General features: G+C 34.2%; 1 protein-coding gene across 5 annotated transcripts in view; it reads left to right on the forward strand.

Moving 5' to 3' along the window:
• The window catches only part of LOC114328453 (somatomedin-B and thrombospondin type-1 domain-containing protein), a 145,589-nt gene that overhangs the window by 116,410 nt on the left and 8,544 nt on the right, over nucleotides 1-20,635 (forward strand). For all 5 annotated transcript variants that reach the window (XM_050656500.1, XM_050656499.1, XM_050656502.1 and 2 more), the window contains exon 3: nucleotides 14,941-15,017. In XM_050656500.1, the coding sequence (XP_050512457.1) occupies nucleotides 14,941-15,017 (77 nt within the window). The remainder of the gene's footprint in view (nucleotides 1-14,940; nucleotides 15,018-20,635) is intronic.

The raw sequence follows: 20,635 nt of genomic DNA on the forward strand, positions 1-20,635 counted from the left end.
TGAGTGACACTGAGATGAGGCCGAGATAGATTCGCGCATGGCCTTGTCTCAGCAATAATTCTCTGTTTTTGGAGGGATGAAAATTGGTAGCGATAACTAGGCACTATTGGTCAGACTTCATGAGCTCTTTTAATACATTTCATGCGGTGGATTGGTCCGCATAAGTCCTCTTCATTATCCTTTATAGATTTTCGTGTTTTTTGCATTCTCGGTGATCTGTTTCCATTCTTTCCTATTCTGTATTTTTTCTCCTCAGTCTGTAATTTCCATATTGGATATATCCTCTCGCAGTTGATCGTCCCATCTTATTTGCGGTCCTTTAGGTCTGTATATTACTGGCCTCCAATGCTGCTCTTCTTTGAATGTGGCTAAAACATTTTAGTCCTTGCGCATTAATGAATTTCACTATGTCTTCTCCTTCCATTAGATTTCTTATTTCGTGATTCATCAGAATTCGTATTTCCCCATGATATGTCTTAATTGGGCCATGTATACTCCTCATATTTTTTCTTTCTATTATTTTTAGTTTTTCTTCATCTTTATTTGCAAGGCACATTGCTTCTGCTCCATAGGTGATGACTGGTCTAATTGCCGCTCTATATATCTTTGTCTTTGATTTCTTGGTCAGGTTTTTATCTTTAAGGATTTTCTGGTATTTCCAAAATATCCTATTCCATGCTATAATTCTTCATTTATCTCTACGCCTCTTCTGTTTTGACCATCTACTATCACTCCTAAGTCTTTAAAGCAGTCGACTCTTTGGAAGACATTATCACTTATTCTTATTTCTGTTACTCTATTTATTTGGTCTTGATTTCTCGTACTTATTAAGTATTTTGTCTTTCTCTGATTGATTATTAAAACATCCATAGGGAAGTAAAATTCAAAGTATATAAAACTATCATACGATCAATAGCAACAGAAATAGTGTAGAAACATGGATCATGACAGAAAAGACATTAAACCTTATTAATATAAAATAAAAATGTAGGTATACCATTTTTATTTACTTTTGAAAGAAACATATTAATGAGGATATTGAGACCCATTTGAGATGACAATGGTAGATGGAGGATAAGGTTAAATCACTATTATTATACCAATATTACAAAGAACCCAAAGAACCAAAGGGTAGCAAATTATGCAAAAATACAAAGATTGTGCTGCGCATGTCACCTTATAAAAATGGTTAATGATAGAACACCTAATAGAACACTTGTAGAACTATGGTGGGACGTCGACCAGTAGGAGAACCAAGGAAAAGATGGGTAGACGAAAGTGAAAATTGATCCTAAAGATATATTGAGGGTGGATAACTGGAGGAGAGTCGCCAGGGACAGAGATACCTACTTAGCGGCGCATGCTGGGCCAGCATGGGGAGGGGACTTGGACTGTAGTGCCGTAGGAAAGAGAGAGAAAATAAACTTCCCCAACTCGATGTACTCCATGAATATTAAATAAATAAACTAAATTTATAATCTACGAGACAAACCCGTTTTATTTTGAATTTCCAGATATGTAGGTAAATGAGAACATATATGTATATGAATTCGAGTTATGGGAATAATATTGAAAAAGTTAAAATGACAAAGCCATTTCTCATGTTTTTATTGAATTATGTTTTGCGCTATATAATACAAAATATAGCGATACATTATCAGATAAACCGCATTGTTGTATTTCGGTCACAGTGACAGTTAAATTAAAATATATACATTTTCGAGTTGTTTGTTGATAATTTTCATTTTTTACATATTGTGGAAGTGCTTTCATATTTTCACTGTTCATACTTTATTTTTTTATATGATAATTAATTCAATTTATGTTATAAATTTATAATATAAATATGTTTTATATTTACTATAAAAATTTTAAAAGCAGTTGGAGAAAAAAGTTGACTAGAAAAGGATGAAAGTCTGACTCAGCGCAACAAGGAAGACACTGAAACAGAATATGCCGGAAAAATCTTAAATTTCTACGTAGGTATAAGAAGAGAATCTAAATATTACAATTAAATTTTAAAAAAATCTGACACAATATAAATTTCTAAAAATATTTTACATTACTGAAAACTTTTTAAACGAAGTCATTACTCCTTCTAAAGGTGGTTGTTGATATTAGACCAGTCCACGTTCTAAGATTGGCCAGCCAGGATATACGTCTATGTCCAGGGGCTCTCTTGCCCTCAATCTGGCCTTGTAGAATCAATTATTGTAGAAGTCGATATTTACTATTACGAATAATGTAGCCGAACTAAGCCAATATTTTGTTCTTTATGGTGTTTATAATTTTCTGCTTTTTTTAGCCTCTAGTGAGTCACGTACCACAAAATTTTTTTTAAATTATTCTTGGTACCACCAACTGAAATACCTATCGAGCTAGGTACTATACTAAATTTACAATCAAGATGCAGTAGAAATAAACAAACCAAGACACGTTAAATGCTACTAGGAGCACTCCCAAATCATAATTTATGATGTACATACATTGTAAATCCCAAATCATGATTTCCAAAGTTTGTACATTGTAAATTATGATTCGGGAGTGCTCCTAGTAGCATTTAACCTGTCTTGTTTTGTTTATTTCTACTGCATCTTGCATGTAAATTTAGTATAACTACGAATATGCTGGATTTTGGCTGTTTTTGTGTTTTATGTACCATCCCAAATAATGTTATGTACCAGCAGTGGTACATGTACCACATATTGAGAACCCCTGCTCTAGATGTTAGTTGGGCGGAGTATATTATATGAGACCCTTAACATATCGCACACCTAGATCTAAAGAGAGTTAACTCAAAAATATGTGTAATTGAGTTATACTCACCATTTAATTCTACGTACGGATACCTATCTGATCAATATAAGAGATTTAAAAATATGTACAAAACTCAACGCTAGTTGGCGCCTCGAGTCCCTTTTGTTGAACGAGCGAGCCAAGTTCCAACGGGAACAACGCTAGTTGCAATCAGAACTACATGCGGAGGGCACGTGTCCTTCGTAAAAGCTTTGGAGTTATTTTGAGTTGTACCTGTTTAGTTGAAATTTGAAGCAGTACTATTTTGAGTCGTCACCTTTTAGATGGTTAGTGCTAATTAAGATTATACAATATTTTGAGTTCAACCTGTTTTGCTGGCAAGGTTATAAAATGTTTTTCTTTTTATTTTGAGTTGTTACCCTATTCTTGAAACATTTTGGATTGTATAATTGTGTCTGTTTTGTTGAGTCATATTTAATACTTCCTTTTTTCTCTAAAATCTTATCACAATTAAACTTATTTCGTTATTGACGATTCAAGTTTTTACATCTTAGTACAGTTTAATGTTTATCTTAGCATTAACAAAATTGGTTCCTTTTATACTGCCATTTTTTCAAGTTGGATCTCTTTAGATGGTTTCTGAAAAATATATTTTTATAACATAGCTAAGAAGATTAAAAATGTTTTTCATTCTAAATCGATTTGTGGGACATGTCTCTGTAAGTTAGTAAAATAAACATTTATATTTTAGGAAAATAATGGTAGAAGAACAGTATAAAGAAAATATCACTCCTATAACTTCTACACATTATGCAACCGTGGAAGATAACTTGAGGATGTCATCAAGTGATGAAGCTCCATCTAAAGAAACTCACGCTGTCTTGACACCGGTTAATACATCTTTCCCTAGCACGTCTAAACAACAAAATTCTGTTGCCCTAACTATCGTATTTCACCTATCTGGGGCGAAAGTCATATTGTCGACTCCGATAGAGATCCTAATTTTCAATTGTTAAACAAAAATCCACACCCACCTCAGGTCGTACCTTCATCATCATCGGTAACTTCATCCAGCACCAGCAGCTCCAGTTCATCGGATACCGAAGATGATAGTGAGCAAGTAGGCCCAAAATGTGTTATGGTTCCTGAAACTGGTACCGAAATCGAGAAAAGAGGGCACAAAGAGAGTACACAAACCAGCAACGTAAAAATCTAAGAAACTAATGTTAGCAGGAAAGGTTGGATCACCCTGTGGAGACAAATGTCGCCTAAAATGCAAAGACAAAGTGGACGATATGTCAAGACAACAGGTCTTTGATGGATATTGGGCACTCGGTGATCTTGAGAAGCAAATAGAATTTTAGCATAGCACGCACTCGCAAAAAATAAAGCCTAATTATCGGTACTCAAGTACACAAAATTTTAGAGCTCTCAACAATGCCTTCTACTTTGAGATTATTGGATTCAAAATACAAATATGCAAGCCATTTATCAAACCCACTCTTGATTTGGGCAATAGAGCGATAAAAATAGCACTTTCAAAGAAAACAGAATTACTAGGTATTATTCAAGCCGATTTACGAGGAAAACACAATAATCATCCAACTACTGACCCACAAATTAGACAGAGCGTTAGAGATTTAATAAATTCTCTTCTCCGGATTGAATCACACAATATGTCTATAAATAATTGAAAAGTCATTTCGTTCTAAATGAATATTGCCTCTTCAAAAGAGAGGCAACTACAAACTTAATTCACCAACACAGGATTAACTCAAGTTAGTATAACAAATATACATACATTGATAAACAAAAAGGAAATAATTCAAAAATATCGATTTTTAGCCCTAAAACGTGTATAAAACACTAAAGTACTTCAAGATAATATTTTGGTGTATAAACAAATCAAATCATAAAAACAAAATACTCCCGCAGTACACAGGGACACAGAAAACAGTTTTTCGTGTTTTTTGAAAAATGTGCTGTTTTGATTTAAGTCTCTTTAGATCTAGGTGTGCAATATGTCGGTAGCAGCCCTTTTCAAATGCCTCTAATCGTTTGATGACATCTTCTGTGAGACTCCATCTTTCCTCTCCGTAGAGAACACTCTAAAGACGTAACGCCTAAGATTTCTTATGCGTATATATATATATATATATATATATATATATATATATATATATAAAACAAAATATGCACAAGATGAAATGCAACCATAGACACGTGTTTCTGACTTATTAGTCGTCATCAGTATGATATAGCTAAACAGGAGCAATGCAACCAATTTGTGGCTATAATGTTAGAAGACCCTCAGGATTCGAGAGCAACAACTAACAAATCCACGGAGGAAGCTACAGCTACCTGAGGCAAGGAATGCCAAACGTTTAGAACGTTTTAAACAATCAAACAAGGAGAGGTTAGCGCGAGTTAATAAATATCGGCATGGCTCGCAATAAGTATGAAAAACAAAATATGCACAAGATGAAATGCAACCATAGACACGTGTTTCTGACTTATTAGTCGTCATCAGTATGATATAGCTAAACAGGAGCAATGCAACCAATTTGTGGCTATAATGGAATTGGTTGCATTGCTCCTGTTTAGCTATATCATACTGATGACGACTAATAAGTCAGAAACACGTGTCTATGGTTGCATTTCATCTTGTGCATATTTTGTTTTTCATACTTATTGCGAGCCATGCCGATATTTATTAACTCGCGCTAACCTCTCCTTGTTTGATTGTTTAAAACGTTCTAAACGTTTGGCATTCCTTGCCTCAGGTAGCTGTAGCTTCCTCCGTGGATTTGTTAGTTGTTGCTCTCGAATCCTGAGGGTCTTCTAACATTATAGCCACAAATTGGTTGCATTGCTCCTGTTTAGCTATATCATACTGATGACGACTAATAAGTCAGAAACACGTGTCTATGGTTGCATTTCATCTTGTGCATATTTTGTTTTTCATACTTATTGCGAGCCATGCCGATATTTATTAACTCGCGCTAACCTCTCCTTATATATATATATATATATATATATATATATATATATATATATATATATATATATATATATATATATATATATATATATATATATATATATGGATATATATAATACTTAGGGATGCGTTGCAGAGAATCTTCGTAATACCATTAAAAGAAAAACGCAAGAAGAAAGGTTTTATTTATACAATGATGAGCGCGCTAATAACCGGCAAAATAACTCAAAATATGGAAAACATAATACATTGTGAAGTAAAAAGCGATGAAACTAGTAGAGGTGGAAATTGTTGATATAAATATATAAATTAACACTACATTACATATTTTCTCACTTTAAGACGAATTGGAGGAGTATGACAGCTGTCACTATAGTACATGCTATTAAATGGCGAATGAACTGGGTTTGATAGGACCAGTGAGGCACCAACTAATTTTTCTGTGAAAAGGGGTCCTCGATTTAATAAAGTTTGGGAAATACTGTCCCAGCCTATATTCGCCAACAATGTCCTCGACTGTTCCTTTGCCCACTTCTTCTTCTTCTTTTGGCATCATAACCCTGGATGGATCTTTGCCTGTCTGGCTATGTCCTTCCATTCAGATCTCTCTTAGGCCCTTTTCCTCCATTGTCCTATATTCACGGTTTTCAGGTCGTTTTCCTTTGCCAACTATCGGCTTTAAATATTCCATTGTTAAGTGCAGTATTTAAACAGCGCCGTATTAAATAAATATCATTATTCTTAAAGACAATAATCATGTAATAATAAACGTGTAATCACAAAAATGAAAAAAAAAAGAAAACAAAAACTTCGTTTTCATTATTTTTATTGTTCTTATATTTACATCAAATAATCAGTTCTAGTTCCATTAATGAAATTTAAAGCTTGTATGTTCACTTGTTTAATTAAATTAGTAATAAAACATTAATTTCAATTAAAATGTAAGTTAGCCATGATTATCTATTCTATCGTCAATCCGAAATTGACGAAATCGATTTAGTAACGAGTAATTTGTTTAACGCGTGAACGAGCATCATTAATTTGCAGAAGCAGTAGTAGTTTGTCGTCAATGCGGCTAATTCTAGATACTATTCGATATACAAAGCTCAAACATACAAGAATATAATAAAAAAAGCATAAAGTATGTACTTGTAAATTATGAACACTGTTATGGATAAGTTCGGTAGCGAATGGAAGCGCTATTAGATAGGAAGACTCCTTGATGTTATTATTTATTTAATAACATAATCCTTTAAATTCGTTTAGATTAAGAAGATTAAGAATTCATAGGACAATTTGGGGTTGGAGACAAAATTGAGCGAGGAGACCAATTGGGTGAATTTGTAGGCGAAGGAGAGTTTGTGATTATTAACACTTACTTCAAACTCCCAAACAGAAGATTATAGCGCTAAATATACTCCCGGCCATATTGTAAGAAATCAAATAGACTACATTATGATTAATAAAGATTTTGTAACAGCATAACATCACTCTATTTCTCCTAAACTAATTACATTAGCACTGGAAGATGTTTCCAAAACAATGGAATAGACAAACATGGGAAGAAACATAAATGGAAAGAAACTAAACCACCTAAGATATGCAGATGATGTAGTAATAATAGCATCAAGTTTTGAAGAACTACAAACCATGCTAACTGAACTGGTAAATGAATTCGAACAAATAGATCTAAAAATGAATTTTGCCAAAAGAAAAACAATGACAAACACACAAGATAATAGAAACGTAATACTAAACGACACCACAATAGAATCGGTTAATTATTATATATATTTGGGACAGGAAAACCAAACAGTGTAGATAAAAAGAAGAGTCAGATTAGCCTGGGCAGGAGTTGGGAAATTAAAATGGGTCCTAAAGAATAAAAAAATACAACAATACTTAAAAACAAGAGTGTTTGACTAGTGCATACTCCCAATTCTCATATACGCATGCCAAACATGGACCTTGACCAAGGCAAACATGGATAAAATAATGAAGACACAAAGATCCATGGAGAGAGCAATGTTGGGAGTAAAATGAATAGACAAAAGACAAAACAACTGGGTAACAAATAAAGCAAAAGTCAAAGACGTAGGACAACATATAGCCAGGCTAAAATGGAGCTTCGCAAGTCATAACTCCAGACAAACGGAAAATAGGTGGAATACCACGATACAACAATGGAGACCATGGACAGGAAAGAGAGCAAGAGGACGACCCCAGATGAGATGGGGAGACGACATTAAAAAGATAGGAGGAACGCACTGGAAACAGAAGGCACTAAACAGAAGCGAATGGAGGAAACTGGGGGAAGCCTATGTTCAAAATTGGACGAATTAAAGGGCAAAAGAAGAAGAAGAAGACAACATCACTCAAGACGTACCCAGGAGCCGATATCAAGTCAGACCAAGGCTAAAGAAGATATTCGATGCAGAGTCAACCCATAATACGAAATCAGGCTACTGAAGGACCAACATACAGAACATAGTGTAAAGCAGTAAGTGCATACAGAACAACTTGAATGCCGTTATTGAAATAGATTTAATGGATCAAGAGCTAGAAAAATTGCTAGAAAGTTTCACAAGAACTACAAGAGAAATTCCTTAAATTACCAAAAATTAAAAAATCTTGGATGACAAGATTTTAGCTGTGATGGAGGAGAGTCGAAAGTTCAATGATCAGCACACGGCATTATACAAAAGGATAGATAAAAAGATAATAAAGAAATCACAATAGCTAAGGAATTTGCGTGTATATGGGAGGAATTGCAGCTATTGAAACATAAACACGATTCACTCAATATGCAAAATAAAGTTAAAGAAACTGCAGCGATATAAAAGCCTGGAACCGTTGGGTGTTTGGCAGAAAACTAAGACAAACCACTATTAAGTGAGGAATAAAAACTAGACATTTGGAAGAAAGATGTATAAGCAACTTTTGCAGATGAAAGACAAAATTCCATTACATATATGGTATATATTGGGGTGGTGCGAAAAAAGGCAAGTTGATAATCCAGTATCGCTATAGTGCGGAAAAGTTGCGATTGGTAATTACAAGAAAAACAAAACAAAAATTATTCAAATTGGAATTTACCTTCCGATCCCGCAACGGGCCTAAAGATTATAAAAAAATGAAATTTTACCTTTTTTTCGGAAATTTTTATTTATTCTCCATGTACATTTTATTTATCGCTATAGTAAAATTTATTTACAGTTTGCATGGTTGAGTAATAAAAACAATAGTTTTAAGCACTTAACGAATATCTTCCGATCCCGCAAGGTCAATCAAAATCTATAAAAATTTGAAATTGTTGATGATTTTGATAAATTAAAAAACATTTAGTTAAATATCTCATTTTTCTGTTACATTGTGAAGCTCTTCGCTTGTTTATATATTGTATAATAATATTTAAACGACCCAGAATTCACAACAAGAAGGAGGTTGAACTTTTTACTCCACCCACACCCTTCTTTCCATACAACCAATGAGTGTGTGGTTTTTACATTATTTACATAGTACATTTGTTTTTCATTTGTTTGTATCCAGCTTTTAAACGTCAACTTTGAATTTTGATTTGGTGGTAAAATCTGGCAGCATGGACCTTGATTTAAGTGTTGCCTTGATGAATCCATCTCTTGATTGGGTCCCACATACATAAGACGATACTTCCGTGACCAAATCTACGTACCGGTAGACAGCTTGCGTATGACAGGGATGGTTTTGTACATTCCAGTCTGGCGTGTTGCCTGATATAATGTAGGAACTTATATCTTCATTTGAAAGGCTTTGGAGAACTGGTGGAGAAGATAGTTTTGCAACATTCCAATCTAATATTTCAGTGTAGTCCTGTGCTTCAAAATTTAAAGTAGGAGGGATGAAATTTCTAATACGTTTGCCCTTGGCTTTAGTCTATCCGGCTTTTAACGCTCTCCTTAGCCCTAGCTATGTAATGTGTTTCCTTTCTCCCTACTACTTGAAATTTTGAAGCACGGGACTAAACTGAAATAATAGACTGGAATATAATGTTGCAAAACTATTGCAGACTGTTGCAAAACTATTTTCTCCACCACTTCTTCGAAGTGTCAAATGAAGATATAAGTTCTTGCATTACATCGGGCGACATACCAGACTAGAATGTACAAAACTATCCCTGACATACGCAAGCTGATGAGAGGTTCCTAAAGTTGGTCACGGAAGCATCGTCTAATGCAGGGGAGACCAACCCGTCGATCGCGACCCCTAAGTCAGTCGATCGATGGCAAGAAAAAATTATCTACCTACCTATTTATTCCCGTCCTAAATATTACAAAAATTCCTAGTCAGTAGATCCCAGAGAATTAGAAAGGCAGACAGTAGATCTCGAGTCCGATTAAGTTGGTCACCCCTGGTCTAACGTTTGTGGGCCCCAATCAAGAGATGGATTCATAAGGGCAACACTTAAATCAAGGTCCATGCTGCCAGATTCTACCACCAAATCACAATACAAAGTTGACGTTTAAACGCTGGATACAAGCATGAAAAAGAAATTTACTATGTAAATAATGTAAAAATCACACTCATTGGTTGGTTGGAGAGAAGGGTGTGTGTGGAGCTAGAAGTGCAACCACCTCCTCAATGTGAGTTCTCGGTTGTTTAAGTATTGTCATACAATATATGTATAAGCAAGCGAAAAACTTCACAATATAGGAGAAAAATGATAAAACTAAATGTTTTTTAATTTATCAAAATCATCGAAAATTTCAAATATTTATAGATTTTGATTGACCTTGCAGGATCGGAAGATATTCGTTAGATGCGTAAAACTGTTATTTTTATTACTTAACCATGCAAACTGTAAATAAATTTTACTATAGCGATAAATAAAACGTACATGGAGGATAAATAAAAATTTCCGAAGAAAAGGTAAAATTTCATTTTTTTCATAATCTTTAGGCCCGTTGCGGGATCGGAAGATTAAGTCCGATTTTAATAATTTTTGTTTTGTTTTTCTTGTAATTACCAATCGCAACTTTTCCGTACTATAGCGATGCGGGATTATCAACTTGACTTTTTCCTTACGTCTACTTTCTCGAATGACTGCTTCTTTTTAAATTTCTTCAATTTTACTTTTATTTGAGCAATACTGTATACCTATAACTGTAAGTGCAACTAGACGAAAATACCAATCCCATCCCCATTAAGAGAGGAGTGAGACAAGGAGACGTAATATCGCCAAAGCTTTTCAACCTAGCCCTAGAAGACGTCTTCAAAACTACAAATTGGTCAACCTTTTTTTTTTTTTTTTTGGGAGGTGAGAATCTTCAAAAGACCGTCTGGGAAGGTGTCCCAGGTGTGTCGGATTCGATCCGTCACGCTTCACCGTGCCGAACCGCCTACCGACTAAACTCACCTCCTCTTCCTCCAGCCGACAGGTCTCGAACCGCTCCTGGCGAGCATGTCTGACCCGTCGACCTTACTCATAACTCCCCCCGGGCACCCTCTGCGTGCACTCCGTAGATTAAGCGGCCACCCAGCCGCCCCGTCCCGCACACACCCCGCACAAAGACCGGTCGGTGATGACGACCGTCCCGTGCAGCCCATGTGCGGGTGGGGCGACCGGGGTGCCCCCAATCAAACATGAACTAGCAAAAGGATACCAGTCGACAGTTACGAGCAACTCCAAAAAAAATGACTGCTTCGAATGCTCGAATGACTGCTTCTTTTTAAATTTCTTCAATTTTACTTTTATTTGAGCAATACTGTATACCTATAACTGTAAGTGCAACTAGACGAAAATACCAATCCCATCCCCATTAAGAGAGGAGTGAGACAAGGAGACGTAATATCGCCAAAGCTTTTCAACCTAGCCCTAGAAGACGTCTTCAAAACTACAAATTGGTCAACCTACGGCATTAGCATTAATTGCAAAAAGCTAAACCACCTCAGATTCGCTGACGAGATTGTGATTATAGCGAGCTCATTCGAGAAACTGCAAATTATGGTGGAGGAACTCTCAGGCAGCTCTCAATACGTGGGCCTAAAAATTAATATGAGAAAAACAAAAATAATGACAAACTCAGATGACCCCAGACGTATAACTATAAATGGCATTGAGATAGAAAAAGTCCAGGAATATATCTACCTAAGCCAAGTCCTAAAACTTTAAAAAAAGAACCAAAGTGCGAAAATAACCAGGAGATCAGGACTAGCATGAGCAGGATTTGGCAAACTTAGTTGGAAACTTAAGAATCGAAAAATACCTCAACACTTGAGGAGCAAAGTGTTCAACCAGTGCGTCCTTCCTATTATAACATAAAATGTCAAACCTGGACCCTAACCAAGGCAAATATGAATAAACTAGCCACAACAGAAAGAGCAATGGAAAGAGAAATGTTAGATATAATACTGTGAGATAAAAAGAGGAACGACTGGGTAAGATCAAAAACAAAAGTCGAGGACACAACAAGAAAAGTTGCCAAACTTAAATGAAACTTTTCAGGCAAAAAGATCCTGCTAGACAAAAAGAGCAACGTTGGAATGCAACAATACAACACTGGAGGGCTTACGAAAGTAAACGACCGAGAGGAAGACCACAGATGAGATGGCGAGATGGGTTGATGATATTAAAAGAGTAGCCGGAACAAATTGTAAATACAGTCAAACCTGCCATATCCGGATCAATGTGGCGACAGACCGATCCGGATATGAAAAAATCCAGATATTATGACCATTACTTCTTTTACAGTCTCTGAAACGTTTTCTCCTTCATACATTCCAATAATCAACGCCGTCAATAACTTTCGTCGATAGACACGTTTTATAGATTCTATAATACATTATTTCGCTATCTTTTAGTTCTTCTTTTAGTGCGTTGTTCAACAGCAGGACTGCCTTTCTCGGTAGATTTCGGTAGATCCGGACGGCGCAGAACCGTCCGGATATGGGGAGGTCCGGATATGGCAGGTTGTACTGTATGTTGTTCAATATAGAGACCGATGGAAGGAGTTGTGAGAGGCCTATGTCCAAACGTGGACGATAACTAGTAGTAATCAACAAAAAATCTGCTTGCTTCCTCACGATTTTATCTTTGGTATCTTGAGGTGATATCTAGCAATTTACTTTTATTTTTCTTTATTTTTCCGTCTCTATTTACTAAAGTGTATTTTACATTATAGTCGTTAATAAGAGCAGTCAATAAAAGCAATAACAATATTAATATTATTTCTATTTAACTTTAATATAATTATTACAATAGTAAATATTACAATAAAAATAACGCTGTAATGCTTGTTTTACATCCATCAACTATTTATATTATCCTAATTGAATTTTTAATTCCACTCGATGCTATATTATTCACAAACGGCTTTATTATCGTATTGATTATGTGGCAATACTAACACAATGATTTGATTGCCGGATGTGTCTACCAGGGCACTATATGATCCTCTACAAAATTATCATAAAGTAAAATTTACAAGAGTTTTAAATTACAATTAGCCGTGACAAACTATTCCAAATTGTTAATGGCTATTCACGCTTTAAGCAGATTACTAGTCAGTACAGCGAATTCGTCAATTTACTGTTTAAATGGAATAGATAAACGTTCAATTTCAATTCAACTAAATGTTTTACTATAAGATGAATGCAATTAATTATGTTAATTAAGCTAAACCAATAGGTCAGTCATGCAACTCTATCAGTTATGAGTTCTATCTGGCTCGCTATATGTATATGAACGTTCTTCATATTATGGAGAGCCAGATATGTATTATTCATATGTAGTATTCTTATAGGAGATGTTACAATGTAACAAAAATTACTTAGTAAAATTCAATATGTACTATTATACGCCAATACAGGATGATTAACACAGCTAACCTTATACTAAAATCACTATAAAGATGCACTAGAAATAAACAAATCAACACAAGTTGAATACTACGAGGAGCACCGATTCATGATTTACAATGTATAAACTTTGTAACATGCAGTTCATCAAAATGCAGTGTGTATAGTGTTGAGTCGTCGTTTAGCTGTATCCCCATTCCAGAACACAATTTCCGCCACTTATTCAAGACCTCATTTATATAGATTTTAAACAGTGTTGGCGATAAGCTGTATCCCTGTCGTAGTCCCTTATTCACCATGAAGCTATCGAATAATCTGTTGTTGATTTTTATGTTTGCTTGGATATTGTTATAGAATTGTTGCACTGCTTTTATTACAGTTATATTAATAGGGGATTTTTCCAGGACTAGCCATAATTTACGAAGTGGTGCGGTATCATAAATATGCTTCAGTTAGATCGACGAATAGTAGATGTATTTATTTCTCTGTCTCTGGCTACTTCTTTTTCGTTGAGTTGGTTGATCGTGAAGATGTGGTCGATACAGGATCTTCCTGCTTGGAATCCTGCTTGTTGTTCGATCTCTAAAGGTGCATATTGATTTTCCATTAGAGTTTTTAGAGTTTTCCCATATAATCTGCTAAAGGTGCTGGTTACAGTAATACAGCGATAGTTCGTGCAGTCTTCCTTGTTACCCTTTTTGTGTATTGGGGTTTTCCATCCTGTTTTCCAATTTTTTGGTATGTTTTCTCCATTTGTGTAGTTGTTGAAAATTATGATTATTGGTTTGATCAATTTTGCAGTTCCATTTTTTATAAGTTCCGCTGGGATAACTTATTAAATTACTTATTAAATTTCTTAAGGTAGATTACGCAATTTGCATTTTTTTTTTAATTTTGCAATAGATCGTTACTAATTTTTATTTCACTTTATTATGTTTGATTTATATTGACGATTTGTATAATTTTAGTAAATTGTATTTGTTATTGTTTTTATTTATGATTCTTGTAAGCTTTGTCTATAAAATTGTTAAATTTTTCATGACAATAAAGCATATTTCTATTATAGTCTATTCCTTCTGGACCGCTTGTTTATTTTTTAGTGATTTAATCATTCTCTCATTTTTAATAATTAAATGTACTTAATATTCCAACTTAATGTGATTACCTAGTTTATCTCATCTCTATTGTGTCAAGGCATATAAATGAAATTTTCTAACAGGATATATTTCGCAGATACATAAATGCCTTCTGGTTCAGGTGTGGTTGACTCGTAACATATTATATCTAAACTAAAATATTTTCTATTGATATGTGGTTACCTAAATATTTACATTTAATTATTGTTTCAGATACTGCGTAGAATTTGAAGTTCTCAAAGCTTCAAAGGCATGCCGGAAAGAAGATACTTATAAAGTACTTAGAGAAGGTAAATATGCCCCTTTTGATGTAATGTCTTCACTAAATAAGTACGTCCTCAATAAGATAGCGTGTGTATTATTTATTAGTTTGCAAATATGTTTAAAAAGTAATGAAATATAGAAATGAAATGAAATTATGATTGGCAGGAATAATCAGGCCCACGAACTTAAGAGAAGAATCAGTAATGGGTGGACAGCATATGGAAAACTGAAATAAACTTTTAAGAGAGGGATGCCCTCATGACTGAAGAGAAAAATATATAATATGATCAATGCTTCCTTCTAGTGTTAACATACGGAGCAGAAATACTTACGTTAACAAATGCCTCGGCTATCAAACTAAGAGTCACACAGAGAAGAATGGAACGATACATGTTAGTAATTATCCTGCGAGATAAAATAAAAAACGAAGAGATCATCAGAAGTTCCAAAATGATTGACATTATTAAGAGGATAGCCAGACTGAAATGGCTATGGGCAGTATATGTACATAGCTAGAATAATAGATATTGTTCTGAAGCTATTTCCTTGTGGCGTTTTTATGATTAACTATGTAGATGGGAAATAAGCCACAATTAAATTTAAAAAATAATTTTATTAACCTTTCGACGCCCTAATCGGGTGTCGTTGTCAACATACAAAATACTACTAAATTAAACAAATATGTTGTTGCTAAGTAAAAAAATTCTTCTAATAATTTATTTAATCTGACTCATTTATATTGGCAATTCAGACGTATATTATACATTTTAAAGGAGAAGACTTTAAAATGATATCGTCAATATTTATGAGTTGCGTTCCTGGGACGACTTTACTAAAAGATAGTTCATTCGATTACATGAAATCAATCCCAACTCAAGAATATCCGTCACAAAAAAATCATAGCATGTGATCTGTCTTAAAAAAAAGACAAACAAATGCAACGATGACAGTAAAATTCTCGCGTTAGAGATTCCATAGTAAATCACGAGGGGAAAACCAGGAAAAAACCTCGTGATACTATCCCGACAGCGTAAGTATTTGGTCGTACATTTAATTTACTTTCAAAAAACTAATACCAAATTCTGACTTTAATATGTTTAAATTATAAATAATATTAATAATACATAGATATACAATAAGTAATACTAAAATATAAAATTTGTACTAACTCGATATGTTATTGACTTCCTCTTTCAGTATGAGTAACCACATCCTACTGCATTCTACCGAAGAATTTGCGACACAATTGGTTTCATTTAGCATGATTAGAGCCGCTTCTTTGATTTTTCTCTTTTTACTATCTGATTCTTTCAGGACTATACTTGAAGCTCTCCACTGAACTCCATGTTCATTATCCCATGCGTGTTGACATATTTGAGATCTATCAAATTCTCTATTTTTAATATAAGACTGATGTTCACTTATTCTAACGTTTAATGGTCTTGATGTTTCACCTAAATAAAATTGTTCGCATTCACAAGGTATTTTATGAATGCGAGAATTTTACTGTCATCGTTGCATTTGTTTGTCTTTTTAAAGACAGATCACATGCTATGATTTTTTTGTGACGGATATTCTTGAGTTGGGATTGATTTCATGTAATCGAATGAACTATATTTTAGTAAAGTCGTCCCAGGAACGCAACTCAAAAATATTAGCAATATCATTTTAAAGTCTTCTCCTTTAAAATGTATAATATACGTCTGAATTGTCAATATAAATGAGTCAGATTAAATAAATTATTAGAAGAATTTTTTTACTTAGCAACAACATTTTTGTTTATTTTAGTAGTATTTTGTATTTTAAGAACGAAACCCGATTTGGGCTTCGAAACGTTAATAAAATTATTTTTTTCAATTTAATTGTGGCTTATTTCCCACTAAATAGTTAATCATAGAATAACAGATGGGCGATGGACAAAGAAGTTATTGAAATGGAGACCAAGGAAAGGCCAAAGAAGGGTCGGTCGACCACCTACCTACACGATGGACGGACTGGTGACTGAAGAAGGCTAAATAATAACTAGATGAGAGCAGCCCAAGATAGACGGTGTTAGAAACACGAGGGACAGGCCTACGTTCGGCAGTGGACTTTTGAGCCTGGGTGATAAATGAAATAAAGAATGAATATATGTTTATATTTTTTGTGTCGAAGTGTGTTCATTATCTTCATATGCTAATTTTTACGAAATGTTACGGCGAATAGAGTCAATCCTCGTATAACAACTTTTCTAGCCAACTACAATTTCAAGGAAAAATATAGAATATTTTATCGCATTGAGGCAACAAAAGCACATTTGTCTGCTCAGTATGTATAGATATGTATATATAGATATTCTTGTTCTTATGATCATTTTTCAGTGCGTCATTTCATTAATTATGACGTCATATACTGTATTGGGTGTGTCGAGACTTATTTCATGTAATTATTGACGAATCTGACAGATGCTAGAATCGTACTTAGCCATAGGTGAATAGCTGGTGGAATTAAACTAATTAGTAATTTAGTATATTTAATTTTTACACAATATGTTAACATGTAGGTATTTTTTATAAAGGGGAATAAAATTAAAAAGTAAACAATATTGTTAATTAAATTTATAAATATGGAAACATTAAAAAATGACACAAAACTATCCATTAGTTGTGTTTTTATCTCCTTCTCTAGGTGCTGTCTCCACTTCAAAAGTTGGCAGTCATCAGAGCGATCTTTATTTCTGAAACCGCGGCTCTAAATAATTCATTGTTATTACATCCAAACCAGTTCCTAAGGTTCTTCAGCCATGAGTTACGTCTCCTTACTATAGATCTTTTTCTTGCATAATGACCTGGAGTATTAGATATATATCTCTCATCACATGTCCCATATATCTCAGTTTTCTTCTTATTTGTTAGTTCTTCTCGTTCCTTATGCGTAAGTCTCATTACCTCCACGTTGGCTATTCTATCTACTCATGAGATATTTAGCACTCTTCGGTACATCTCAAATGTCTCTAGTCTCCTCACGCCAATGACTAACTTTTAACGAACTAAATAACTAAATTCTAAACCAAAACACAAAAAAATGCACAAAGACGTTGTGAAACACAAGGGAAGTCGAATTCGAAATTTCAAAATGACAGGTACACAAAATACTGACCTGAATAATAACCGTCACTTGACTCTTTGACACTTCTAAAAAATGGCCAAAATGAACGAAGTTTTCGTGAAATGTTCGTAATACGTGTATTTGATTGGCTAGAAAAAACGCGCATTCTAAATATCAACGAATCAAACGTAGGTTAGGAATAGACATCTTTTGTATATAACCATTGTAATGCTGCATTATTTTTGTGTTTAATCACGGAGCTACCGCTTTTTCCGTCTCATCTAACTTAATGCATTAGAGATAAATCGAAAAACTGTGACGCACTGAAAAATGTTCATGAGAACAAGAATATACATTATAGATAAGAATGCTTTTCAGTGCCGAAAATTTATACCGATGTGTGGCAAATAAAAACCGCGTTTGTATTGCATGTCTGTTAAATAAAAACAGCAGATACATATTTAATAATAAAACACTGAAAACGTTTGTTTTCTATACTTCCACAGAATTTATTATAACTAAGTGACTACAGCTGTTTCGGCAGAGTGCCTTTCTCAAGTGATATAGTTTACAATGTGTTTGCCTTTTTAAGTCTTCAACTGAAGAGGTTGAGGAGTGGGGAGCTGTTTGTCTCGAGTTGGTCATTCAGAATTATATCTGTATTTTTCAGTTTATTAATTTCCATAGATTCTAAAAAAGATAGCTTAAGGCCTTTATTTTGAATATGCAGAATTTGAAACTCTTCATTGAAAGAATGATTATGATCTAGAAGGTGAAGTGCGTATGTAGAAGTGTCTGTTTTTCTATTGTTGAATGCCCTTTTGTGTTCTGCTATCCGTTTGTCAAAAGTTCTGCCAGTTTGACCGATGTACGTTTTCGGACAGTCACTACACGTTAGTTTGTACACACCACTCTGTAGTTGCTTTCTCTTTCTGCTTTTATTGTTCTTAATATATTTGCTTAAGTTGTTGTTAGTTCTGAAAGCTGGTGTTATTCCTTTCTTTTTTATGTATCTGGCTATTTTTGTTGTTATCTTGCCAGTATATGTGAGAGAGCAGAAGGTACTGGGTTCTTTCTGTGGTGGTGGATACACTAATTTCACGGCTTTCTTATGGAGTTTTTGGTTTAAAACTTTGTTAACTGTTTGTTCGTTATAGCCGTTGTTTACTGCTATTTGTTTAATGATGTTTAGTTCTATCTCGAAGTTATTTTTTGTCATGGGAATTTCTGTCAATCTATGTATCATGCTATGGTAGGCTGCTAATTTGTGTTGTGTAGGATGGGATGATGAATTGTGTATAGTTGTGTCAGTATGGGTAGGTTTATGATATACGGAGAACTCATGTTTGTTGTGTAGTCTGGAAATCATTACATCTAGAAAGTTTATGGAGTTATTCTGTTCTGTTTCTATTGTAAACTCAATATTATTATGAAGTGAATTAATATATGATAGAAATTGGTCAAGTTGTCTGTTAGTTCCTGTAAAGCATACTAGTATATCATCCACGTATCTCCACCAATATAAGAACTGTTTAAATACGGGATGTTTAGAAATTGTTGTTTCAAGTTGGTTCATAAATATATCTGATAGCAATGGGCTTAGAGGATTACCATAATAAGTCCTGCACTGTTGTTTGTGTATATTTGATTATTGAATTCAAAATAGTCTTGATTTATGCAAATTTCAAGAAGGTGTAAAATTTCAGATGCAATGATCGGATTTGTACTATTATGGTCTAAAAGATTCTTAACTAAAACAAAAGTTTCTGTAGGAGGAACACTAGGAAAAAGATTTTTTACGTCAAATGAAATTAGTCTGGAGTTGTTGGGCAATTGAAAATGTTGTATTTTATTAACTAGTTCTAGTGTAGTTTTGTAATCCATCAATTAGATACATATTTGGTATCATATTACCTTGTATACTAGGGCGGTCCGACAAGAAGCTCGGACATCTGTTGCCTGCGGAGGTCAACAGTGAAAAGAGATTGGCGGTATTTTACCACGTGGTAACTAGTAGTTATCATTAACAAAGGAGAACAACACGTGTGTGTTCTTTGAGAGTCAAAGTCAGAGTGACATTTTTCGTTTACACTGTCTAAGAAACGTCTGTCTTTCTAATAGCCCAATAAATGACCGTTTTGGAGTGTAATTTTCAGGGGCAACTCCGAATTGCATGAAAATTTGGATTTAGGTTCTACTTACCCTCCATTTTAAAGTTGAATTTGTGACGTTGGCTACTTTTACTTGGAGGATCACAGTCACCCCTTCTCGGGGGGTGAAAAACGCGTGTTTAAAATATGCCCGGAAATCGATAAATTGACAGATTATAAGCAACTTTTGTTCTATGAAGTTTTTTGTGTAAGTCAATACTTTTCGAGGTATTTGCGATTGAAAATGTTGATTGTTCGACAAAAAACTGCGTTTTCAGACGGTCTTTCGCATATACCTCAAAAAGTAAATAATTTATCGAAAAAAGTATTCTAAGTAAAAGAGTAGCTTATAAAAAAAAAACAAAAAAAAATGTTGTATCAGTAAAGTCTATAAAGGCTAAGTTGTA

The sequence above is a fragment of the Diabrotica virgifera genome, chromosome 7, assembly GCF_917563875.1.
Source record: "Diabrotica virgifera virgifera chromosome 7, PGI_DIABVI_V3a".
NCBI classification, from domain to species: Eukaryota; Metazoa; Arthropoda; class Insecta; order Coleoptera; family Chrysomelidae; genus Diabrotica; species Diabrotica virgifera.